This window comes from Echiichthys vipera (assembly GCF_963691815.1).
Source record: "Echiichthys vipera genome assembly, chromosome: 13".
Lineage (NCBI taxonomy): Eukaryota > Metazoa > Chordata > Actinopteri > Perciformes > Trachinidae > Echiichthys > Echiichthys vipera.
Window position 1 is genome coordinate 24,009,040 of NC_139838.1, and position 26,206 is coordinate 24,035,245.

Here is a 26,206-nt window from a genome sequence, read left to right on the forward strand (position 1 = left end):
ATCATAATCCGTTCTAAAATACGACAGACTGCTTTTCCCCGTTTTGATGATAGAAAGAAACCAATGTTTTTGTTCTTATCAGCAGAGGAAATGCACAATAATCATATTTACACAGGTTCATTCTGAGGCATTTTTATTATTCCTGACCTTTGAATTGGCGACATCTCTCCGATTTGTCCAAACAGATGTAATTAAACACAATTATGGGAAACATTTCTGATAAATTCGTGTAATTTCAAAATATTCTCGAGGTCACCACCTTGTTTTTCTCATCAATAAACATTATCACGATAAAATCTTATGTTATAATCTGAACTCACACTCAGTGGTGCACTCTGCCATTGTTTTATGCACCCCAATTCATTTGTTCTGCTATAAACTCTGCTTTTATGGTACCAATAGTTTTAATGTCTGTTGACACTGTTATGGAGGTGTTAATTAAATGATATAATTTAGTATTGAGGTCACGGTTAATGCTGGTTAAGTAACACATCTGAATATAATGTAGTCCAGTTCAACCCCACCTCATAACTATGACCTCAGCAATAAACATAATTTAATCAACATATTTCTGATAAAGTCACCACTTAGTTTAGGGTTTTTTTTACGTTTTATGTCAAAAAACGAAGCTTGTAATGTTGAGATCACAAAGAAGAAAACAAAAATATAAATAATCACACTCTTGAGTTGAGTCTCCAGTAGGACGCAGCTATGGAAGTGAGTTTCTAAGCCGGCGTTAGTCCAGCAGGGGAGGTCGAGACCGTCGACTCGGTGCAGTGACGGGACTCCAGTTTTCAGAGTCTCTATCACAGACTGGAGCTTATGCATTTGTTTAGGGCTGGGCATCTCTAGAGCTAGTTTCAGTACTTAAACAATAGCGTCTGCAACTAATGATTGTTTTCACCATCAATGAATAAGTTTGTCTTTTAAAACGTCTTCTAATTTCCCACATCAGATGTCTCGTTTTGTCTAAAACGCCAAAGATATACTGTTTACTATCATCTACATGACATAGAAAAACGTAAAATCCTCACAATGTTTGGCATCTTTCGCTTGAAGAGTGACTAAAATGATTAATCAATGATTGAAATGGTTGGGAATCGATTAACTTACTAGTCATTGCAGCTCTATTTGAGCCTGTTCTTTCTCTAAAAACACCGACTTTTCATGTTTGGAGAAAGCGGTGTCTTTACGCTGACTCACTGGAGGCTCATCATCACGAATTATAACCAAACAATATCACATATAAGGATCTACGACCGGGAATCGAACATTATGAACATTATCACTATTCTGCCTTTTAATCGATCATAGTTGCCAGACTGTCTTTAGTCTTTCAGTGCCCAGCCGTTGCGTGTGGTCGCTCATGGCCTTGCAGTAAAGTTGAACACAGACGAAGCCTTCAGGTTTCATCACTTGGACCAAACCAACGTGCCTGGTCGGGGGGATGAGGGTGGAGGACTCGGAGGGGCCTTAACAGCACCGAGCCGCTGAGCTCCGTACTGCTAACGGTGCTAGCCACGTGTCACCAGAACCAAACTTAAGCTGCTATAAGAGAACACATTTATTTAATAATTCATCAGATACATATAGGCTATATATTAATACAGAGAGATTAACGAGAGGATGACGGTATTTTACTGCACTTAAAGAGATGCATGTGAGATGTGATTGTTGTTTGAAGTCGCCTACAGTTGAAGCATTTTAAGAATATCAGAACAGTCCGTTTGTCGTCATGTTGGAGCTGTTTCTTAACGTCAGACATTACCAGCATTTGATTTTACTTGAAGAGAATTTAGTCGTGGGCATGTTTAAAAATGTTGACTAGCGCGCTGCTCGTTTTTTGGAAAGTCTACACGGAGCCTTATTTTCCACTCACAACGCCACGTACAGTAAATCGACCTCACAGTGCTGGACATCAGACGCCTTTGTCCTTCGCGAGTAAAAGCATTTTTAAGTCTGAATTGAGATATATTTATATGTAGAGATATTAATGTAATGCACACACCACTTATTTTTTCTAACAAAGTCCTATTTGAAGCCGAAGCTGTATCGAAAATATGGCGTTTAATAATCGTAGTGGTCTGTGATCATTTTTCCAAATTTGATAATGCAATAGGTTTACTTGTGCGAGAAGCTGATGTGTTTACTACGTCGACCTGCTTCGCGGAGACGGTTGGAGGGTTGTTTTGCCGTGTGAGCGACCGGATGAACCGCTGACCCTCCTCCGTAGAGCCGACCTGTGAAAACCTCCCTCTGCTGTTGTTTTATCATCTCAAAAGCTCGTCAAAGGCGTGAACTTCGAATATGATCGCTTAAGACATTTCTCCATGCATGTGCCGCAAGTTCATTTAATCTTTTTTCGCATATTCATGAGAGGAGGAGGGTTGAAAGTTCATCCTCGGACCGGTGTTTGTCCGTTAACAGACTGTGCCTTTTCCTGATGGTGCTGAAAAAAACGAGTAAATCAAAGAAATGTTAACTTTCAGAACGGGCGCTGAGGCCCGAGTCTACATTGATAAGTATATATTGATACATGACAATACTGTAAGGCGTGATTGTGTGTGCGTATATGTATTTGTTTTATGTGTGTGTGTGTGCGTGTGTGTGTGTGTGGATACATCTGACATATGCCAAGAACATAAAATATGCAGAACTGATCAGTGTGGAGCTGACAGGACCAAAAGGCCTGTGGGGATCGGGCACTCTCACGCACAACCCAAAAACTAACCTTTTTAAAGACTTAATAGCATAGTAACACTTTTGACTCTGTAGGTAACGAGTTACTCAGTCTAGACATTATGTAGCATTATTTATTTATCTTTATTTCTGCGGGGACATGATGCCTCCCTTACTGCCTGAAAACCCATTTCTTCCTCCTTTTAATTTACGTCTTCATTCATAAATGAACGGCAATAACGAAGCGCTCGTACGTTTCTGTGCGCTCACTTTGTCCGGCCCTCCCTCGTGCGTGTGCGCGTCTCCATCTGATCCCGTTTTTAACTTCTTCTTTTATCTGCAAATGTGAAACTTTGACGTTTACACACCTGTAGTTCTTCGGTTGAGCGGTTGACTCCACGAGTGCCCGTTTCCCATGTGAAGGGATTCCCCACGACAATAAATCTTTACACCTCTGCGGTTGACTGCATATCATACTCAAAAAGAAAATAATGTTTGGGTTTCACAGTATATTAATGTGCTTTTGTTCTGTTTTTTGCCTGATTATTAAATGGTGTCACTTTTAGAAGTAAAACTGTACGTCGAGACCTTTTTTTGTCTTAACACTCATCTGATCCTGGTCCTAAGTTGAGCCTTTTTATTTGGTTGTCATATTTAATTCTTTTTGAATAAATACTCTATGTATGAAACCTGTGTTTGTCTTTGATATCTGCACAACATCAGCGGGATGTTTTCTGCAGATCTGCGCTCCTGAAAAGGAAATGAAAAGGTTTAGGAAGCAGCGGAGACGCTCAATATGTTTCCAGAGCGTCGCCCTTTGGCACGATCGTAAACCTTCCTGTCATGACGTTCGCGTTCAGTTACACTGCCTCGAGTTGTTTACGCGTTATTATGAATCTGCTGAAGTATGGCAACAGTCATCTCATTCAGAATGTGTCTGATTTGTTCGGCTGATTGAGTCAGGGCGCACTCACACTGTGCGATACTTTATAGCGGGGCTGCCCAACTCCAGTCCTGGAGGGCCACTGTCCTGCATGTCTTGGGTTTCTCCCTGTGTTTACAGCTGATTCTAATTATGTGCTTGTCATCAAGCAGCTAAAGCTTGTCACAGGTTTAAAAATTGTGACACAAACCGTGTATTTACGAGCAGGGAGAAACCTAAAGCATGCAGGACAGTGGCCCTCCAGGACCGGACTTGGGCGGCCCTGCTTTATAGATATTAGATGTAATTTTCCTGCCTCCTGTCCGATCTGTGACTCTTCAACAGTCCCGTAATTTCTTAGACTTTCTTGGAAATCCATATGAATTAGGAGCTAAAGTTCAGCTTTTTAAACGTCCTATATTTTGCTCTTTATCAGGTTCATACTTGTATTTTGTTTTAGAAGAAGAAGAAGAATTACTTTATTTATCCCTCAACGGGGAAATTGAATTTTTTCACTCTTATTATTAATCATGTTACACACACAGACCCGAAATACACACACACGCACAGACAGGACCTATATACATGCAATTAAGGAGAGATGTTAGAGCGAGGGGGCTGCCAGTGACCAGCGCCCGAGCAGTTGGGGGTTCGGTGCCTTGCTCAACAGCACCTCGGCAGTGCCCAGGAGATGAACTGGCACCTCTCCAGCCACCAGTCCATGCTCCATACATGGTCCACACGGGGACTTGAACCAGCGACCCTACGGTTCCCAGCCAAGTCACCTATGGACTGGGCTACTGCCGCCCATTTATGCTCTATGGTTAAAAAAAAAACTAATTTTCCAAGCTAGTTGAGTGGGTTCGGGCATCTAGTAAGGATCCAGCTGGGAGGAGGCCTCGGGGAAGACCCAGGACCAGGTGGAGAGATTATATCTCCACACTGGCCTGGGAACGCCTCTGGATCCCCCAGTTAGAGCTGGTTAATGTGGCCCGGGAAAGGGAAGTTTGGGGTCCCCTGCTAAAGCTGCTGCCCCCACGACCCGACCCTGAATAAGCGGTTGAAGATCAGATCAGATCAGATCCTGTCTGTCTGAATACGCCTGAATTCACCCTCTGTTTTAGCGCCTGTCTCTTTAAGACCCCCTCCTAAAAACAGCCCAGTCTGCTCTGATTGGTCAGCGTTTCCAGGTCTTCTGTAGCCACACTCTCGGCGTCTTTGCAACGTTATTGCAGCCGGGGAATGAGTTACTGCACTGAAGCGTCCCGACAATTACAGACAGGTGTGTTCGTACCTTCGGAAGTTACAGCGTGAAGCTATTTCCTAAATCTCTGGAGGATGAAAGTTTGTTAAAATGGGATTGAAAACTTTTTTAGTGTGTTGTGATGATTCCCAGAGACGCCCCACATCCTGAAATATAAACAAAAACAGGTTCGACTCCCTGCTCTCCCTTATTTATATAGCACCTGAATCTGCTTTATAATTAAAAAACAAACAAACATTAAGCTGTCGGACCTTTTTAAACAAAAACAAATGTGTTATTGTAAACTAAACATTAAAACTCCTTCATGTTGATGAGTTACCTGCTTGCCCGTCATTTACAACGCTACAAAACGACCCGCTGTGTACTGAATAAACAACAATGATTAATTAAATTAAATGCTCCCTTTTCAGGAACCTTCTTTAGACATAAACAAGTTACTTTTCAGGATATTATTAGGAAACTGCAGGACCCATAAATTAAGAGTTAGACCAACATGTGCATCATAACATGATTAAACCGAAGGGCAATAAACCAAATATTAAACATGTGACTGAACGATGCTGACGGGGATGTTAAAGGTGAATTAAAGCCATAAAAAAAACAGTATAATTCTGCAGTAATTGCATCCAGCAGCTCTTTACCTGCTGGGGAACATGAGATTAGATGCACTTTTTTATAAATTGAAGTCGTACACAATAAACTAATGAATGAACTCGTTGCCTTGCTGAACCAACAGGCCTGGCTGTCGCAGTGTAGGACACTATAAAGGGATTATATCTGTGTGCACATGCACTCCACCTGCATAGGAGCGCTGCGTTCGTTATTACTGCCAGGAAATGGCCACAGGGCGGTTATCAGTGGTGTTTGAAGGACACACTCTATAACTGTTCTTCACTGCAGCGGTGTGTAATCAGTGTTTACACGTCCTCCCGTCCGTGCTTCGAACTCCAAATTAGTGTGCTGTGTCCTCTTCCTGCTTATGAAGTCTAACATCCCCTGGTTTTTAATTGCTTCATCCGTCGCTCCTATAAAACACTCATCTTTGATTAAACAGTGCCCTCGTTGCACCGTGAGTCACAGGAAAGTATATTTGACCAGGACACTGTACGTATGTGTCCCGACGGGACGGTTTCCTGCTTCAATTTTTTTACCCAAAGGTCACAGCTCTGGGCTTAGGGTCACTTTGGTTACTATGGTAACCCCAGTTCTCTACCGACAGAGAATTGAATTGTCTTTATTGTCATTGTACCAGAAATGTTCAATCCCTTAAAGTGCAGAATAAATTTAACATTAAAAGCATCCAGTAGTAGTAAAAGTAGCTAGACCTTTAAAAGACACATTTAACGTCAAGCACACACACACACACACGCACACACACGCACGCAGCTTAAGGAGACAAACAGTAGATTGCAGAGACCCTGAGCATCATGAACCATCACAGGTAAAGGTAGAACTCATCTTTCCCACAGACAAAGTTACATTACTCACACTTCTACGGCTCAGATGGACATGAAACTCTCTCAGTTTTACTTCTCATCCTATATTCCCTTTTAAAATTAACAAAACTAAATCATTTCTGGGCTCTGTAGCCTTTTTGTTAATATGAGTATTTGGACAGTTATAGTGGGATTGACTGAAATAAACTACAGTGCCTACGTTCATCCATTTGAAATGTGTCTTTCAAAGATAATGTCAGCGATCGTCAGCATAGAAACACAGTCGATTACGTCTGGGTGTCATTTAAAACATGACGATGCCAGCATCAATAGAGATACCACTAGAGTTTCAGGGTGCCTGGTTCGAATCCCTGCTGGGGCCCTTCTGTGTGGAGTTGTGCATGTTCTCCCCGTGTCTGCGTGGGTTTTCTCCGGGTTCTCCGGTTTCCTCCCACAGTCCAAAGACATGCAGGTGTTCGGTTCATTGATGACTCTAAAAAATTGCCCGTAGGTGTGAATGGTTGTCTGTCTCTGTCCGTCTCTATGTGCCCTGTGATAGACTGCCGTCCTGTCCAGGGTGTACCCCGCCTCACGCCCGATGTCAGCGGGGATCGGCTCAAGCTCCCCCGCGACCCCGACAGGGACAAGAGGTTGAAGATGAATGAATTAATCTGAATTTTCTGCATTTATGTTCATCAGATGCCACAGACGTGCAGTAAAGGTAGAACTAAAATGTCACGGTTCTGTTTGGACATCTGCGGCATTATGTTACGCATTCTCCTCTATCTCACTTTTTCTTTTTCAACGCCACCGTCGCTGCACTGGGGCGTCTGCACCACCCGAGATGATTGTGATTGATTGGACACTGACATCAAAGAATGACTCGTACCACTCACAAAATGTCATCTTTGAATGTTGCAGCTTTACAAAAACAAAACCAACGGATAAATAACAGAGAATAAACACGCACACTGAATTGTTTAATGAATCCCCTTAAAGCTCTGGAGCGCGTGAGCACATGGCGTGAAAAAATGACTCTAACTTAATAGTCTAACTTAACAGTCTTTGGTCTCTCTTTTTTCTGTTAGAGAGGAATAAAAGTTCACAAACATTTATTTTGTCCATTTTTTTTTGCATGAAACAAACCATTTAAAACAAAATGATGTGAATCATCTCTCCATAACTTTCATGGGAGAGGCGCTTCCCTGTATTTTTCAGTCTTGGAGCGTCTCTGGTGCGGCGCGCCTCCACATCCCAGGATGTGCAGCTTCGCCATGACGCTCCTGCAGCAGTGGTTCAACATGCTTCTGACAGCCGCTGATGAGAAATAGAAGATGAACGGATCCAGGCAGGCGTTGAAGGTGCTGGAGAGCAACGCCACGTTCCTCCACTCCTCGCTCTCCTGACGGATGAACCCCACCACGTGGGATGCGTTGTAAGGCCCAAAACAGACGGCGAACACTATCAGCGTGCCGAGCGCCAGACCGATGGCACGCAGCCTCCTCCGCCTGCCGATGTTTGGAAGACGGGACAGGATGTGGATGAAGTTGACGTAGCAGAAGCAACAGATGAAGAAGGGAACCAAGAAGAGAACGCAGAAGAGCTCCAGGCGGACTTTCAGCAGGATTTCGAGCTCGTCCTCGGTGAAATTCAGGTAGCAGGTGGGCGGAGGCCGGGCACAATTACTGGCGTTGCTGCCGCTGTTGTCTGCTCCTTTCCTCCACTGGGCGTAGGGCATGATGTAGACGATGCTGAGGTTCAGAGAGGTCACCACCCAGAACATGACGCTGGCCCACACGGCATAGCGAGGCCTGCGACACAGGGAATACCTGAGGGGGAAGGCGACCCCGAGGTAACGCTCCACGCTCACAGCCGTGAGGAGCAGTGTGCTGTTGTAGATGGTGACGTAGAACATAAAACCAGTGAAGGGACACAGGGCGTAGGGCAGCAACCACGCCATGTCGTCAACGGCCTCCTTCATTTTAAAGGGCAGGAAAGCCAGGAAGATGAGGTCGGAGATGGTGAGGTTGAGGAGGAGGATGTCTATCGGGGCTGCCTTGCGACGTACTTTGCGGCAGAAGGTGCAGAACGCCAGGATGTTGGCGGGGACCCCCATCAGGAAGGTGAAGATGTAGACGGACAGCAAGAATTGGTTGTACAACATGGCGGCTGCTCACACCAGGGACGGACTCTCTCAGACACTGGACGCAAGAAAACATGACTCAGGATTCATAAAAGCAAAACACTCGAGGCTGATTTTGACGAATGGTTTGAGAGATTTAAGAGTAATGTGAAGTTTATACACGACATCATTCAGTGACGTGAGAATGAAACCACAGAAAACACATTTACACCTCATATTTGGCAAATATCAACTCGATTACATGATCCCTCCTCTGAATCTTTATCATTATTAAATAATCAAGGTCATTTCTACAGTTTGGTTTCGGCAACTTCGGTCGACCCACCACTGATGGTTGATACGACATTTTGTACAAACACTCATGGTCCCCAGAGGAAGAGTTTTAATCTGTTCAACATTGTGTTTGTCCATTTGTTTTTTTCCATCAGCCACCGCGGCACGTTCCCCCCTGAGCTCGCCTCAGGACACCTGCGTTACAAGTTTACCCCTCCAGTCAAACTCCTGCAACCGTCCCCCGGAGCAGGTGTCAAGTGATTGATACTGAGGTCACTGAGGTTTTAAGGAAGTCCTCTGCTCGGTAAAGAGTCCTAACTTTTCCTTTATTTTATTCATATTAAAATAGTCGACTAAAGTTGTTCATGAATCGCTTAAACAAGTGGGAATGACAAATGAACCAACCAAACAAACTCTTTTATTCATTCTTGCAACTATTGAAAGTCAAGTTGCTTCAAATATCTCACAAACCAAACCAGTGTGAGGAGTAAACTTCATGAGCTTTGAGGGGTTTAAACTGATGAATGAAAACACTGAGAGTTCAGAAATCAACATGAAAGTGCCTTTGCTTGTTTATGTGGTTAAAGGTTAAAGCTGCCGTTATTCTATATTTTTTCTCATTGTCAACAAATCCCATGAAAAGACACTTTCTCCTCCCTCGTCTCTCCCGACCCGACAGGTTCATACTGAAGAAGTGCCTCTTTAAAAACAGGGCACACATATTTTATTAGCAGCTTCGTTTCTTTAACAAAACTAAATCATTTCTGAAACACAGCTGCGCTCTGTGGCCTTTTTGTAAATATGAGTATTTGGACGGTTATTGTGGGATCCACTAAAATAAACTACAGTGCCTATCACAGGGGAGGGCAATTCCGGTGTTGTGCCGTATTCAGCACCCCTGCCGTGAGATGCACCCCCTCGCATTATAGGTGATATTCTGGATCAGAAGGCTGTTGTTTCCACCTATAGGAGGAGTTTATATACAGGTAACCCACAACAGGTTACCTGTATAAAGAACATTGGTTACTTACAGTCTTTAAACTATTTTAAAGAGTTTAAAATCACAAACTTGGATAATAACAACCACAAAACAACACCTTTTTGTATGTTGTGTGGAAATATCCTGCAGCCATAATTACAAAATGAATGAAATGGATCTTTTGAGCAAGTTGAATGTGTTTGACTCAGTGTTTCCTAAATATAATCCCAGCTTTTCCTGCAATTCATAGGTTCAAAAGTGTGCTTTTAATGTGGTTACCTGTATAAAAGCTCCTCCTTTAGGTGGAAAAACAGCCTTCTGATCCAGAATATCACCTATAATGCGAGGGGGTGCATCTCACGGCAGGGGGGCTGAATATGGCACAACACCGGTCCTGTGGAGCCACTGTCCTGCATGTTTTAGGTTTCTCTCCGCTCCAACACACCTGAGTCTGATGATTTGCTCGTTATCAAGCAGCTGAAGCTTGTCACAGTTTGATTATTGTTAGACTCAGGTGTGTTAGAGCAGGGAGAAACCTAAAACATGCAGGACAGTGGCTCTCCAGGAGCAGAATTGCCCACCCCTGGCCTATCATATATCATATATCATATCGTCCAGGACAAGGGTGTCAAACTGATCCAGTAAAGGGCCGTGTGGCTGCAGGTTTTCATTCCAAGCAAGAACACACCTGACTCGACTTACTCAATCACCTGAATCGTCTTCACACAGTTGATTTGTTGGACCAGGTGTGTTTTTGATTGGTTGGAATGAAAACCTGCAGCCACACGGCCCTTTACTGGATCACTTTGACACCCATGCTTTGCGGGATCGACTAAAATAAACTACAGTGCCTATCACAGGGGTGGGCAACCCTGCTCCTGGAGAGCCACTGTCCTGCATGTTTTAGGTTTCTCTCTGCTCTAACACACCTGGTTCTTATGATGTGCTCGTTATCAAGCAGCTGAAGCTCGTCACAGGTTTGATTATTGTTAGACTCAGGTGTGTTAGGGCAGGGAGAAACCTAAAACATGCAGGACAGTGGCTCTCCAGGACCGGAATTGCCCAACCCTGGCCTATCATATATCATATATCATAAATCATATCGTCCAGGTACATGGGTGTCAAACTGATCCAGTAAAGGGCCGTGTGGCTGGAGGTTTTCATTCCAACCAATCAAAAACACACCTGACTCGACTTACTCGATCACCTGAACTGTCTTCACACAGTTGATTTCTTGGACCAGGTGTGTTCTTGATTGGTTGGAATGAAAACCTGCAGCCACACGGCCCTTTACTGGATCAGTTTGACACCCTTGGTCCAAGATGTCGTCCATTTATGTGGAAATGTATGACGCTACTTTAAACTACACTGATGCACTCAAAGCTTCTCCTCCTCACTATCAAGCAAGAACCACCTCATTTAAATATAAGGACATAAAGAAAGATAAACAGCCTTCATGAGTCACTTATAAGAAGTGTGACAAACTCACCTCTGTAAAGCTTCAAACACCAGGCTCTCCATCACGGTGCAGCCGTCCTGTGTGATGCTGCGGCGCTCTGACAGCACGCGGCGCCTCCTGGAAACAGACGGTTTGACCGGCTGCTCTTAATATGCATGTTCTTCTGCATATCTGCTATCTCTCCTTCAATAGAAAGGAAATTTAATTAGCTCCCGGACACTATCTTTGTCCTCCTCCCTCTCCAAACATCGTCTCCCGGCAACCGCTCAAGAGCTCGGCGTGATGTAGGTGTGATGTGTCGTAATAACTTTTTTTTGTGTGTGAAAGGTGACAGAGAGGAGGACAGGATGTTGCACCAGAGCAACCATCGGGACTGTGTCTGTGTGTAGCGTCCACCAGAGGGCAGAGACCTCAGATCACCTCTGCAGGTCCTTCATCGAAAAAAGGCCGTTTTTATTTTGTATTTACAACAACACAAGGGAAAAAAGCGTGCACTTAATTTAAGTAAACTTAGTTTGCACATGTGAGTTTATTAAAGTGTTATTTGATGCACTAACAATGTGCTTAGTGTGCTCATGATGTGTCACTAGTGCTGCAGAATTAGTACATTTAACATTTTAAATGTTTATCAAATATACTTGAAATTAAGCAAAACATTTTATCTTATTGTAGCTTAATTATTTACTTATGTTATTTGTTAATTATTAATTAATTTATTCATCTTCAGCCTCTTGTCACGGGGGGGGGGGGGGCTGGAGCTGATCCCAGCTGACATCGGGCGTGAGGCGGTGTCCACCCTGGACAGGACGCCAGTCTATCACAGGACACATAGAGACAGACAGAGACAGACAACCACTCACACCTACGGGGCAATTTTAGAGTCATCAATGAACCAAACACCTGCACGTCTTTGGACTGTGGGAGGAACCCGGAGAACCCGGAGAAAACCCACGCAGACACGGGGAGAACATGCAAACTCCACACAGAAGGGCCCCAGCTGGGATTCAAACCAGGAACCCTCTCGCTGTGAGGCGACAGCGCTTTAATAACTTGTTATTTACTGTGGCTACGTCTGATTCATGTTGTGAGGGATAGTAGGATTCATGTTTTTTTTTTTCTTCTGCACTTTAAAGCAAACGCTCCAACGCAACTGTTTTATTTGCCTGTTTGCAAAAATTCAATAAAGAAATTTGGAAAAAAATAAAAACTTCAGCACAAGAAGTAAAAGTTTATTTGTAATAAATTTGGCATACTTAAGATTAATATCTAACACACTAAGTATACTACTTTAATTAATATCATGTAGCCATTAATAGGGATTCACGTTGAAATGAATATAAAGGAAAAACTAATTTGTGATATAATACAACTCCAAATAATCCATGAAGCTGTAAATGCTCTTGATAAATAATGACTTTAACTTTTCAGACCTGTTAAATAATAAATAATGAAGCTAAATTAAAAGTGTCTCTCTTGGAAGTTTTGCCACAAAAGCCAAACTTGATAAACCAACAAAGCTTTTCATGTTCCTGCACAAACTGTACAACTTCTATTTATTATTTATTCATGTTCTTTATTGTTATTGTTCTCTTTTATTTATCTTCTTGACTGTTGCAGTACTCTCCTTTATTATTTATTTATGCATCTTTTTAGTGAAACCCCACTTGATAATAAGCCTTTTATTCAGATTCATTTCCCATTATTAGCAATAACAGCAGTTATTCCATTAAAAAAAGTCTGACCGGCGAACTCACCTGTTGTCTGTCCGAGCATGTGACATGTTTTCCAGTCGGGGTCACTGACGGTCAGACGGCCTCAGTCTGCAGCCTGTGCTCTGTGAGTTAGTATCACCTGCCCCCTTTTTATACCGTCTGTCTGCACAACAACAAACCTGTGATTAACTCTGCTGCACGGTGTTTAATGATCCCTGACTGACGCGAGGTTCAACATTAAAAAAACACATGAAGACCAGACGTGTGGATGGAGGAGAGGACGACAGCGGGGCCGGCTCTGCTTCTCCTAATGAGACATGATTTCTGTGTCTTTACCATCAGGGATTATTCCTAAAATGATGCTGTTATTGACATCTGACTCGTGCCTTCACTGACTTTAGTACACTACTCTGCAGAGTACATGATGCGCCCTGGAGGTTTGAGGAGGTCATTAACTGATTCATATAATATATAATAAATCAGATGTGCTGAAGCTTTAGGCCCACATACGTGCAGCTGTGAATGTTTGTTTGCAACAAGAATAACATTCAGTCCTCTTCATGTGCAAGTTTGTTTATAAGTTAACATGTTTTGTTATTGACAAAACATAAATATCGACCTGGGTGCAGATCTGAGATCAGGATGGGGGCGGGGGGGTCTTTATTTTCTTAGTGTTAGTGTCCAGAGTTGCTACTTTGTATGATGTATAATAAGGTCAAATAATAAAGTTATTTGTTTGGGAAAGCCGCCCTCTGAGTGCCTTTGCAGAGTCATTTCAGTGCACACATCACATACTGTCCCCGGCCACTTTATTAGGCACACCTGGTGCTTAATATAAAGTGTCAGTGTGGTCTTCTGCTGCTGTTCCCTCTCTGTAGAAAGTCGGTGGTGTTGTGTGTTCACAGATGCTCTCCTGCATTCCTCTGTTGGAACCAGTGGATATTTTAGTTACTGTTGCCTTTCTATCAGCTCCAACCAGTCTGAAGAAGAGGAGGAGGAAGAAGAAGAGGAGGAGGAGGACAAGAGGAAGAAGAGGGAGGAGGAGGAGCTCCAACCAGTCTGGGCATTCTCCTCTATGGCACCAATAAGGCATTTGTGCCCACGGAGGAGGAGGAGGAGCAAGAGGAGGAGGAGGAAGAAGAGGAAGAAGATGAGTAGGAGATTGGGGAGGAGGAAGAGGAGGACAAGAGGAAGAGGATGAGGAGGAGGTGGAGGACAAGAGGAAGGAGGAGAAGGAAGAGGAGGAGGAGAGGAAGAACGGGGAAGAAGAGAAGGAGAGGAAGAAGATGAGTAGAAGGAGGGGGAGGAGTGAAGAGGACAAGAGGGAGAAGGAGGAGGAGGAGAGGAAGAGGAAGAAGAGGAGGACAAAAGGAAGAAGAGGAGGAGGAGAGGAAGAGGAGGAGGAGGGATGAGGAGGAGCTCTCCCCAGTCTGTCCATTCTCCTCTGACCTCTGGCATCCACATTTGCGTCCACAGAACTGCCGCTCACTGGATATTTCCTCTTTTTGGGACCATTCTCTGTAGAAACCCTAGAGATGGTTGTGCGTGAAAATCCCAGCAGATCAGAAACACTCAGAGCTCCCGTCTGGCACCAACAACCACGCCACGTTCAAAGTCACTTAAATCACCTTTCTTCCCCCTTCTGATGCTCGGTTTGAACTGCAGCAGATCGTCTTCACCGTGTCTACATGCCTGAATGCACTGAGCTGCTGCCGTGTGATTGGCTGATTAGAAATTTGCGTTAACGAGCAGTTGGACAGGTGTGCCTATTAAAGTGGCCGGTGAGTGTGGAAGAGGTTTATTTTATTCCTTTCTACCGCCATATTGGTGATCTGTATCGGCCTCAACTATCCAATACCGCTCAGGCTTTAGTTTCAGTACTGGAGTTTTCATTAAAAGCAGCAAGTTTTCCAAACATACTAATGCCTGGTTCTTAAAGTCTATTTTCTTTTGCATAATTTGTATTATTTTATTGTTTCTTCTTTGACATGTTGTTTTTCTGTGAGGACTAACTCCAGATTAACAGGTTTCAGCATTTCAACTCTTGCACTGTAATAGTTTTTGTGTTAAATATGTGATTATGAAAGAAGGTTACATGTGTAAAGTAGTGCAATCATCCCATTATTGTTTTATGAAACCATGAAAAACAATTTTAGATTCACCCTTTTTTATGCATTTGACCTTTTTATTGTTTTATCTATATGACAATAGAATAATTCTGTGATTTCATTCATGATTATTATATTTTTTCAGAGTTTTTAACTTCAGGTTTGCTTCAGGTTTGCTTCTGGTTTTGTTTAATTCTGCGAACAACACTTAATATATAATAAATCAATATAAACCTTTTATTATTCATTAAAGACGGACAACCTACACAACACACTTTAATGTAAACATACTTTATTTTGAAGGACATTTGAAAGCATTTTACGAGCAAACCAAATTACAATTCACATGTTAATAATAAAAGTCACTTCATGCTCAAACAGACGACCATTGAAATGTAACTTTTGACCCTTTATGCCTCAGTAAGACTGTTTTGAGTCAGCTCAGCAGGAAGAGCGCAGGTGTGACTAATAACATCAACGATCTGCTCCATTTAGATTTCCATTGTTGCACCTGTGTGTCACACGTCACAATATCTGCGTGGGAAAGGTCAGCTCGTCTTTTCTTAGGGGAAAACTCTTTGCAAACGCGAACGTGACGTATTTTGATTCGAGCTGAAAGACACCAGATGGAGCCATTCGTCACCGAATGAATGAGGTAAAGTCCAGCGCTGTTTTCCACTGACGGACTTAAACGCATGTTGAATTACAGAGTTTGGAAAAGAACATTTCTTCCATTTAAAGATGTCAAAATCATGTATTTCCAGGTTTGCTATGAGTTTGTTGGCAACACCTTCAGCCATTCCCAGCATGTGAAATGTTTCAGCTAAAAAACCGACTTGACATGAGATTAATCATCACTCCACACTAGTTGTGATTCTTCAAAAGCAGCTTTTTGTCTTCAGCTTTTCCTCTAAAGAAACATTTCATCATTTAAGAAATAAGGTTAGTGGTTCCTCTGTCAGGAGGTGGTGTCCTCAGTCTGACACAGATACTTCATGTGGTGTGGCTACAGTTTCTGGAGCAGCTGGAGAACGAACACAAAGGATGAATGTTTTTATCCTGTTTCCAGCGTCCACGCCCCGTGACCTCACTCCTGACTTACTTTCGTCACCTCTGCCCCCGCCTGGCTCCTCTCAGATACTGTCTGCGGTGCCCTGACATTTGCAACCCCGTTAGCGCTGTTAAATCGATGACGACACCCTTCAATCCGACTGAACTGGCTTTGCCGTCCGCACATTTTCCCCATGAACCCCCTCGACACTGCTGGCGACAGCATCAGCATGACCACGGGCTCCAAGAAAACATTGCAGGAGCTTGTGAGCATGGCGTATTCCCTCCAGTCAACATTTTCCCTCAACACAAACCCCACAATGTGCGAGGCGTTGTAGGGCGCGTAGCACGCCACAAACACAGCCAGCGTGGTGAGTGCAACAGTCAGGACTCTTCTCTTCCCGATAGGACGCAAATTTGAACGCCACACCAGCGTGACGCAGCGCACCGTGCAAAAGGACGTCACAAACAGAGGCAAGAGAAACAAGACGATGGCCATCTCCAGGCGCAGAGGCAGAAGAACAGCCAGCTGGGAGGCGTTGAAGTGGTCGTAGCAGACAGAGTTTTTATCTGTAACGGAGACAAAGTTTGGCCCCCCTTCAGCCAACAGGGCGACACTGAGGTGGAGGAGCACCACGACCCACAAGGCAGCGCTGACGAAGCAAGAGATCCGAGCACGGCGGTATCTCTTGTAGATAATTGGGAACGCAATGCTGAGGTAGCGCCCCACTGTCACTACGGTGATGAACAAGCAGCTGCCGTACAGCGAGGAGAAGAGGAAGAGGCTGTAGACGGGACAGACGGGTGCCGGCAGCCTCCAGTCCTGAAGGATGGTCTCAGTGGCCTTGACGGGCAGCCAGGCCACGAGCGCCAGGTTGGCCAGGCAAAGGTTGAGGGCGTAAACCACGTTGGGTGTGGCGCCATGCTTGCGGGCCTTACGCACGTACACGAACATAACCAGTAGGTTGGAGGGAAGGCCCAGCAGGAAGGTGAAGGTGTAGACGGAGAGGGCGACGCGATCCTTGAAAGCCAGCTGCATGTCTTCAGTTTAGGACGTGGACGACGCCGAGAGGCACAGGAAGTCCAGCAGAGAGGAAGCACTGCCTCCAATTCACCATGACAAGGAGGAACTCTTCAAACAAGCTGACAGGAAAGTCTCCGGTAAAACAAGCGGATTATCTGACGCACGGCTGTCCTCGTGTCTTCTCCGTTTATTAACCACATCTTTCAAAAGACAGGTTCTCCTTTCGTGTGAGAGAGCTGCCGTAGTGCGGCGTTTCACAACGTTCAAAATCTCTGACACAGGTGACTTCGAAAAAAAGAGAAAGAAAAAAGGAGGCGGCGGCCACAAGGTGCTGATGCATGTGGGCGAGGAAGGGGGCGAGGTGGACACGACATCATGACAGAGATGCAGATAAGGAGACGCATCCACTCATGCAGAAGTAGGGGGCATTTAGCAGGCACCAGGCTGCCTTAATTGCCCTCTCAGTGGAGGGCAACAGACAGGTAGCATCTGGGCCCTTAAGTGAAATGATTCAGAATAATTCAGCGTGTCAGGAAGCACATGGCAGTGCCCTTAAAGCCGAGGCCGTCTAAATGAACTGGAGGGCCGGGCAGTAAAGTCATAAATGTGCTGAAGTTGATGGTCGATGCGAGGGCAGGATGGGTTGGGCTTTGGGAAACGGTGACTTGTTTGTGGCGTGACGGCGCTTCTCACAGTTTTATGGTGGAGAATGACTTCTTTAGTGTGTGTGTGTGTGTGTGTGTGTGTGTGTGTGTGTGTGTGTGTGTGTGTGTGTGTGTGTGTGTGTGTGTGTGTGTGTGTGTGTGTGTGTGTGTGTGTGTGTGTGTGTGTGTGTGTGTGTGTGTGTGTGTGTGTGTGTGTGTGTGTGTGTGTGTGTGTGTGTGTGTGTGTGTGTGTGTGTGTGTGTGTGTGTGTGTGTGTGTGTGTAAGTAAGAGTGGGTGTTTTTTCCAGGAAAAGCTGCAGCAGTTGAAAACATGGTTGCTAAAGCGGTTTGATCCACTGCTCAAAACAAAAGCAGTCACTCTTCTGGTATCTTACCACATATTTATTTACCGCGTTTATTAGCTGAAGAGAAGGTCACATTAGCACAGCCTTCATATTTGTTTGCTCTGTTTTGTTTTTCACGAGGCTGGTCTGGGTATTTTCAACACGAGGGTCATTTAATTAGGTGGTAGACAGTTAGCTAAACAGTAAATCACAGAAAAAGAAGCTTTGAAGGACATTGTGCACACCACAAAGGAAAGTATCCCATGGTTTGTTCTTATCTTATCTCACCTCCTTCTAAATATTTGCACAAGAACCAACACATAAACCTGTAATAACAGATTTTTGCACCACCTACTTTATCGCATCATCTTTTAAGTTGATTTGCTGAACTTGTTAGCAAACATTTGCTTAATTGCACATCTAGAAGTTACAGAGTCGTGTTTATGTCCACCTGTTGAATGCAATGTCTGATATTCTCTCTTTTTTAGCTCTGTTTTTTGTCTCCACCATCTCCTATCTGTCTTTTTAGGTGCTAAATGTTTCACTGTGTTCATCAGCTGTAGGTGGTAACTGTGTCTGTCTGCTGTTTGGTGCTGAGCAGGTAGTTCACAGTGGCATTTTAGAGCTATTTCACTGACAACAGCTGCCTGCTGCGGCTGAAAACAACAGGGAGAGAGTGGTGAGAGTGAACCAAAATACTAAATACTAAATTTGCAAACCAGACATCTAAACAATGAGATGAAACTTACTTTAAAGCTGTAAATGTGAGATGATTCAGGTGATAATTCTCTGTATGTTCATCATTACAAGCACCGTTTACATCATCACGTGATACATTTGATACATTGTTATTAAACTATTGATTACTGTAGCTGATTTAATGCTGATTTACTTATTTACTTAACTTGTAGTCTTATAGACTTATAGATTAATTAGAGTTGTTTCGTCTTTTTTCCACAGCAAACTTTTGTCTACAGGAAAGCTTTTCTGTGATTTACTGCAGCAGATTTAACTTTATACACTTTCAGACACGAGACACCAAACATTTCATAAAAAAAACCCAACATTTTCTTTCTCGTCTAGATCCTCGTAAAAATGCAGCAACTGACACAAACACGTCCATTTGAAGACATTACAACTGAAGGGAGAGTTCACGCAGGTTTACTGTCCGAGGGGCCGTGTTTAGTGCCTGTTTACCAGATTTTTTATCTAAACCGCGCAAACTGTATGGGTCATTATCACTTCACTTCTTCATGCTCCAAATGTCATGCATCAGTTGATCAAACAATATAACGAGGCCAAACAAAGCCATTAAAGCTAATGGTCAATAAAAGTAATGACACCAGACGTGAACGTGAGCACTTTTGTACATTTTTGTACGCAATCACAACGACAACCTCAAATGCATGAATACATTCAGATGTCAGAAATATCTTCATGACTAAATGGAATAAACAAACACATCATCCACAGTGTTTGGGAAACTTAAATAGACACAGATAAAGTTCATTATTGATCCTTTAACACAATTCAAAGCAAATTAACCACACAAATGTCAAGACAGGTCGACGAACATCTTTGATTTTAACAGTTTTTGTGGAAATAAATAAATAAAAATCAGGAAAGTGTTTTGTTCTTCAGTAGTAATGGGGATTAGCTAAAAACTTTAAGAGAATTGAGTGTATCAACATTGGCTGCAGGGTCAAAACTAACAACCAATGAATCACACTACCGTAATTTTCGGATTATAAGCCGCAGTTTTTTTCATAGTTTGGCCGCGGGTGCGACTTTTACTCTGGAGCGACTTATATGTGAAATTATTAACACATTACCGTAAAATATCAAATAATAGCACGGGCTATTATTTATCTCAGTCACGTAAGAGACTAGGCGTATATCAGCAATCGTCACACACACACGTCAACCAATCAAAATTGGGCGGGGGCGGGACATGGCAGAAGTGCATTGTGGATAAAACAGATGCTCGCTGCTACTTGGAGTTGGCGGAGTTGTTCAGAAGTGACAACGAGGAAGAAGAGTTCAGTGGATTTAGTGATGAGCAGTGACAGAGTGTTTGGTAAACGTAGAGCAGGTTCTATATGTTATAGTTCTGTGTGATTAGTGACAGAGTGTTTGGTAAACGTAGAGCGTTTTCTATATGTTATAGTTCTGTGTGATTAGCAGTGACAGAGTGTTTGGTAAACGTAGAGCATGTTCTATATGTTAAAGTTCTGTGTGATTAGTGACAGAGTGTTTGGTAAATGTAGAGCATGTTCTATATGTTATAGTTCTGTGTGATTAGTGACAGAGTGTTTGGTAAACGTAGAGCATGTTCTATATGTTATAGTTCTGTGTGATTAGTGACAGAGTGTTTGGTAAACGTAGAGCGTGTTCTATATGTTATAGTTCTGTGTGATTAGTGACGGTGTGTTTGTAAACGTAGAGCGTGTTCTATATGTTATAGTTCTGTGTGATTAGTGACGGAGTGTTTGGTAAACGTAGAGCACGTTCTATATGTTATAGTTCTGTGTGATTAGGAGTGACAGAGTGTTTGGTAAACGTAGAGCAGGTTCTATATGTTATAGTTCTGTGTGATTAGCAGTGACAGAGTGTTTGGTAAACGTAGAGCATGTTCTATATGTTATAGTTCTGTGTGATTAGCAGTGACAGAGTGTTTGGTAAACGTAGAGCATGTTCTATATGTTATAGTTCTGTGTGATTAGTGACAGAGTGTTTGGTAAACGTAGAGCATGTTCTATATGTTATAGTTCTGTGTGATTAGTGACAGAGTGTTTGGTAAACGTAGAGCATGTTCTGTATGTTATAGTTCTGTGTGATTAGTGACAGAGTGTTTGGTAAACGTAGAGCATGTTCTATATGTTATAGTTCTGTGTGATTAGTGACAGAGTGTTTGGTAAACGTAGAGCATGTTCTATATGTTATAGTTCTGTGTGATTAGTGACAGAGTGTTTGGTAAACGTAGAGCATGTTCTATATGTTATAGTTCTGTGTGATTAGCAGTGACAGTGTTTGGTAAACGTAGAGCATGTTCTATATGTTATAGTTCTGTGTGATTAGCAGTGACAGAGTGTTTGGTAAACGTAGAGCATGTTCTATATGTTATAGTTCTGTGTGATTAGTGACAGTGTTTGGTAAACGTAGAGCATGTTCTATATGTTTATAGTTCTGTGTGATTAGTGACAGAGTGTTTGGTAAACGTAGAGCATGTTCTATATGTTATAGTTCTGTGTGATTAGCAGTGACAGAGTGTTTGGTAAACGTAGAGCATGTTCTATATGTTATAGTTCTGTGAATGACTCTTACCGTAACATGTTACGTTAACACACCAGGCACGTTCTCAGCTCGTTGTTCATGCGTCATATAACGTAAACACTTACTCAGCCTGTTGTTCTCTATTCTAGTTTTATTTTGAAATTGCCTTTCAAGATGAAATGTCGTTTCTTGGTGTTGGATTTTATCAAATACATTTCCCCCCAAAAATGCGACTTATATCTGTTTTTTTCCTTCTATATTATGCATTTTTAGCTGGTGCGACTTTTACTCCGGAGCGATTTATAATCCGTAAAATACGTTAATTTGTTTGCTGGGTCATGTCCGTGTCCTTACTGAGCCAGCAGCTGCAGGTTGCTCCTGCCACTGGAGTTTGTGAGTGAAACCAGCAGCACCGGGGTTTTATCACTGCAGGAGGGGGATGTGAGGCGCGTGCGGGTGTTCATGCTTCGTTGTTCCAGAGACAGGGCTTCCTGTTTCCTGGACAGATCCTGCAGCATGCGGGAGTGATGGAGCTTCATCCTCTGCAGAGAGTGTCTGAGCGAGACAAGCAGGGGTAAAAGTTTTAGACATTGGCATTCAAAACACTTTTGATCTGTTGGGCCTGAGGATTTTATACTTTACTTTACTTTACATGTACAGAATGAATGTTATCTTTATATTTCTGTTGTGTTGCTGACGTTGAATGTGGAGGCAAGTGGGGAATGACTTCGGCCACCCTGAACGTTTCTTTGTCACTTTCTGACCCTCCTGTGGGTCGACTTTAAATCCTGTTTGTTGACGAACAGGTAAATGAAAGTGTGGATGGCTGTGACCTCCAACTGGGGATCATAGAAAGAAAATTGTGACTCACTGAGCTTCAGAAAGCTTCTGTGTCAGAGCCATGACTGTGGCCTCCAGCTGATGAACCTCATTAACGAGGCCGTGCTGAACCTGCAAACAAACAGGAAGGAAAAGATTAAAGTAGCATAAACCCAAATGACCTAACCTGACCTGACCACTGTGACTTCCACTGCTGCTGCTAATTATTCTAGAGCTGATATGCGCTTTATTTAAAACCTCGTCTCTGCAGAGGTCCATGCCGGGTCTGTTGGTCCTGTTCTCCAGTCGGGTGTGAGCCAGTTTCAGCGAGGCCGTCTTCGCCTGCAGATCAGCATCCAGCCCGTGGATGTCGCTCTCCATTTCTGCCATTTCATCTTCAGTCTACACGCAGGTGTACAGACAGTCAGAAATACTTTTCTATGAACAATAACTTACGTACTAGGAGCAGGGCTGGATTAAACCCTTCATGCTTAATCACAAATCCACAGTGCTCTTAAAAACTATTAGATTACTCACATTTCTAATTTGCCACTCCAGCTCATCGCGAGCCTGCTCTTCATGGTGATTACGCTTACGAAGAGCAAACTCTGTGGCTCTGCGCTGAGTATCCAACTCATTCTGCAGCTAAGAAAAACAGGATAGAGAGGGAAATATGCCTGCATCAGTGTTCAGCCCTGTGCTAAATGGTTATAAAAACATTTATTTTGCCAGGTAGTGTTTGCACTACAAATATAGCCAGGTTTAATCAAATCGTACACACCTGGGCTCTGGTGAGACTCGTGTCCTCCCTCATTTGCTGGGACACCTGCATGGCCTCCTGGGCACAAGCCACGTTATACTGGCTGAACTGGACCCACTCCTGGGGGGTGCAGGAACTGCAACAATGACAATGACATTTCAGCGTTTTAGCTACGAAGCTTGAAATAAGCAGGGAAGTTGAAAAAGGAAGCATCATTTTACTGTACTCAATATTCAGAACATTAATAAAACAGCAAACAACAGTTTTCTATGTAAAGATATAGTAACAGAGAATGAAGTCACTCTCCCTCTGTGAGGGCTGTAATCCAAGTTTCTCTGTTGCTTGTTTTAATAGACGGTTTGAGAGCCATGTGGAGACAACCCCCGCCCAGTTTTCCCCCCGTAATTTGAGTATCTTTAAAGGTCCACATATTCTGCTCATTTTCAGGTTCATACTTGTATTTTAGGTTTCTTTTAGAACATGTTTTATGCTTTAATGTTCAAAAAACATGTCATTATTCTCATATTGTCTGTCTGAATATACCTGTATTCACTGAAAGGCTCCATTTTAGAGCCTGTCTCTTTAAGACCCCCTCCCGAAAAAGCCCAGTCTGCTCTGATTGGTCAGCGTGTCTCTGCACCGTCATTGCAGCCGGGGGCACTTTCTACCTTTATATATAGTATAGTTGTGACATCACAACCTCTCCAAAGTCCTTACTGCTCATTTAAAGACATAGTTTCTGAATATGGGCGGTGTGCATTTCTCCGTGGACTGTTTTTATACTTTAAAAGTATTTATATAGAAGCTCAACCTGCTTTTATAATAAAAAAAGACATGGAATTCTCACTTTTTACAACATGGCACCTTTAAAGGAAACTACACGTTCCAGTAAAAGTAAAATTCTTATAATATGGATGTAAAAAGTTCTGTGTATATTTTGGTTTTGGTTACCCTGATGGTATGCGGGTCGGGTTGGTCTTCAGGGAGATCTGAGGTGACTTTATAGTAAGTGAGAGGCAGGACATATCAATGTCCAGGGCGTCCATTTTGTTTTGGATGTCAGCAGTCAGCTGGTGCCGAGCCTCCTGCAAAACACTGGAAACAACAACAAGGAAAAGGAGGTCAAAGAAAAAGCAGAAATATCTTTTGCAATTTCTGCGTCACGCCCTAGCGTCTCTTACCACAGCTGCTCAAAGGCCTTGTCGACGTGCTGCTGCAGAACTTGTTGCACTCTTTCAATCAGCTCCACTTCTTTTTTCAGCTGTTCGTCGACGGGGTCAGTGGCGAGCTCGTAACCTCGCCGTCCGTCCCTCAGCGTCACGCATTCACTACCGACCTCCAGGGGAACAGCAGTCGCAGCCAGGGCCTGCTCGGTTTGCTCTTTGGACTGATAGCACACACGAAGACAGAGGTTCAGCTCAGTCACACCTGTACTCAACAGTATGATCGTTATTCAGTGAAGGGACGGCCGCTGTGATTCCAAGAATACTGACACTGGGATGGGAATTGATCAGATCATATTCATACCAGTGCTGGTATCGACGCTGCTTATCAGTCTGATTGTTTATTGATTCCCTTTTTGATTCCTCATGAATTTTATGTGTGGAAAAAAGGCGGCCTACGCATGTTTTCAGCACCAATGCAACTGTTTTATTATCAGAGTCATACAAAGAAATGATCTGCTAAGCCAGTCTGTGTGGCACTAATGTTATCATACCACCATCCGTTACTTCCTCTCTGTTTTCAGCGTCATTGTTTTGCAATGAACTGTCAGAAAAACCTGCCAGCTCCGTCAAAGGAACTGTATAAGCTCGAAGGAATACGCCTCCAGTTATGATTCCACTTCTCTACCGGCTCTTAACGGGAACCTGTTCTCAATTCCCATCCCTCACTCTAAGGGAAACATACAAATAAATATCATCTCATCTCATCTTCAACCTCTTATCCGGGGTCGGGTTGCGGGGGCAGCAGCTTTAGCAGGGGACCCCAAACTTCCCTTTCCCGGGCCACATTAACCAGCTCTAACTGGGGGATCCTGAGGCGTTCCCAGGCCAGTGTGGAGATATAATCTCTCCACCTGGTCCTGGGTCTTCCCCGAGGCCTCCTCCCAGCTGGACGTGCCTGGAACACCTCCCTAGGGAGGCGCCCAGGGTTCATCCTTACTAGATGCCCGAACCACCCCAACTGGCTCCTTTCAACGCAAAGGAGCAGCGGCTCTACTCCGAGTTCCTCACGCATGGCTGAACTTCTCCCCCTCTCTCTAAGGGAGACTATTAAACTTAAATAACATCTTTAAACTGTTATGAACATAAAATGAGCCAAACTTAGTGTTTTAGGTTTTTGGGACAAAAATCACCAGGGTCAGAGCCTCCATCTCTTTGTCCACTTTCTGTGCGCAGGTTTCTAACACCTCTTTCCACCGGGCCACGTCCCATGCCCGGTCACTCAGCCTGCGACAGGTATCGCTTTCATCCCAGGTTGTCTACGGAGAAAAGGCGGCAAGAAAAATACAGAGGGGAGGTTGATAAAACGTACACATAAAAGGTGTGTGGACATGGAGCGATGGAGTATTCTTCCTTGTGTAGAGTGAAGCTGACTGTTCAGCTTTCTGTGCACGAACATGAACCCACCTTACAGTTGGTCTCGTTGCGTAGAGACCTCCCTTCCTGCCGGGTCACATTAGAAACGTGTCGCTCATGTTGCGCCGTGGCAGACAGCTGGTGGTTGTTGCTGTTCCACTCTGACACGCTGTGGCGCAGGCCGGGCTTTGCAGGAAGTGCAGACATCCTCCTGTTGCAGCAACATGCAAACATCGACAATTACAGTTAAATGTGCAGAGTTTGTTTTTAGGAAGCATATTGAGTTTCACGGAGTAAACACAGACATTAACAACGGAGTGTCCTAAATCGTAATGCTACTTTGACAGTAAGTGTTTTGGACACACTGCTGTATCCTCTGCAGTCTGAATGACACAGATAACACTCAAGTTCATGTTTTAGGATGATAAAAGGACATTAAATTATATTTACTCAAACACTATCATTTTTAATTGAGTATTTCGATTTTGTGAGATTTTATTCTTGTACTTTACTAAAGTTCTGCTTTAATATATTAATTATGTGGTGCACTATTTGGCAGCTATACAGTAGTTAATAAGTTAATTTGCAAATTTAACTTTTAAATAACATGAATAGCTCAAAAATGTATTGTTATAGACACAACTACCAACAGTGTAGTAGTTATACTTAATAAAAACACCTTGACCTTCAGTATCACTTAGACGTAACACTTTACAATGAGGGTACAAATGATTTACG

General features: G+C 43.4%; 3 protein-coding genes across 3 annotated transcripts; all 3 read right to left on the reverse strand.

Annotated features, from left to right (window-relative positions):
• Positions 1–7,487: 7,487 nt before the first annotated feature.
• LOC310955399 (free fatty acid receptor 3-like) lies at positions 7,488–8,465 on the reverse strand (the record flags this gene model as incomplete). Its single annotated transcript, XM_083925218.1, has 1 exon — positions 7,488–8,465. One exon carries the CDS (start codon positions 8,463–8,465, stop codon positions 7,488–7,490), a length of 978 nt encoding a protein of 325 aa, XP_083781344.1.
• A 7,597-nt stretch (positions 8,466–16,062) lies between these two features.
• On the reverse strand, positions 16,063–17,064 carry LOC310955983 (free fatty acid receptor 3; the record flags this gene model as incomplete). The annotated part of the gene is made up of 1 exon (XM_083926064.1): positions 16,063–17,064. The coding sequence occupies one exon, from the start codon at positions 17,062–17,064 to the stop codon at positions 16,063–16,065; it is 1,002 nt and encodes a 333-aa protein (XP_083782190.1).
• A 4,596-nt stretch (positions 17,065–21,660) lies between these two features.
• On the reverse strand, positions 21,661–25,675 carry tekt2 (tektin 2 (testicular); the record flags this gene model as incomplete). Its single annotated transcript, XM_083926092.1, has 9 exons — positions 21,661–21,865; positions 22,182–22,261; positions 22,388–22,531; positions 22,667–22,774; positions 22,911–23,025; positions 23,841–23,984; positions 24,071–24,276; positions 25,246–25,371; positions 25,520–25,675. 9 exons carry the CDS (start codon positions 25,673–25,675, stop codon positions 21,661–21,663), a joined length of 1,284 nt encoding a protein of 427 aa, XP_083782218.1.
• Positions 25,676–26,206: the final 531 nt, after the last annotated feature.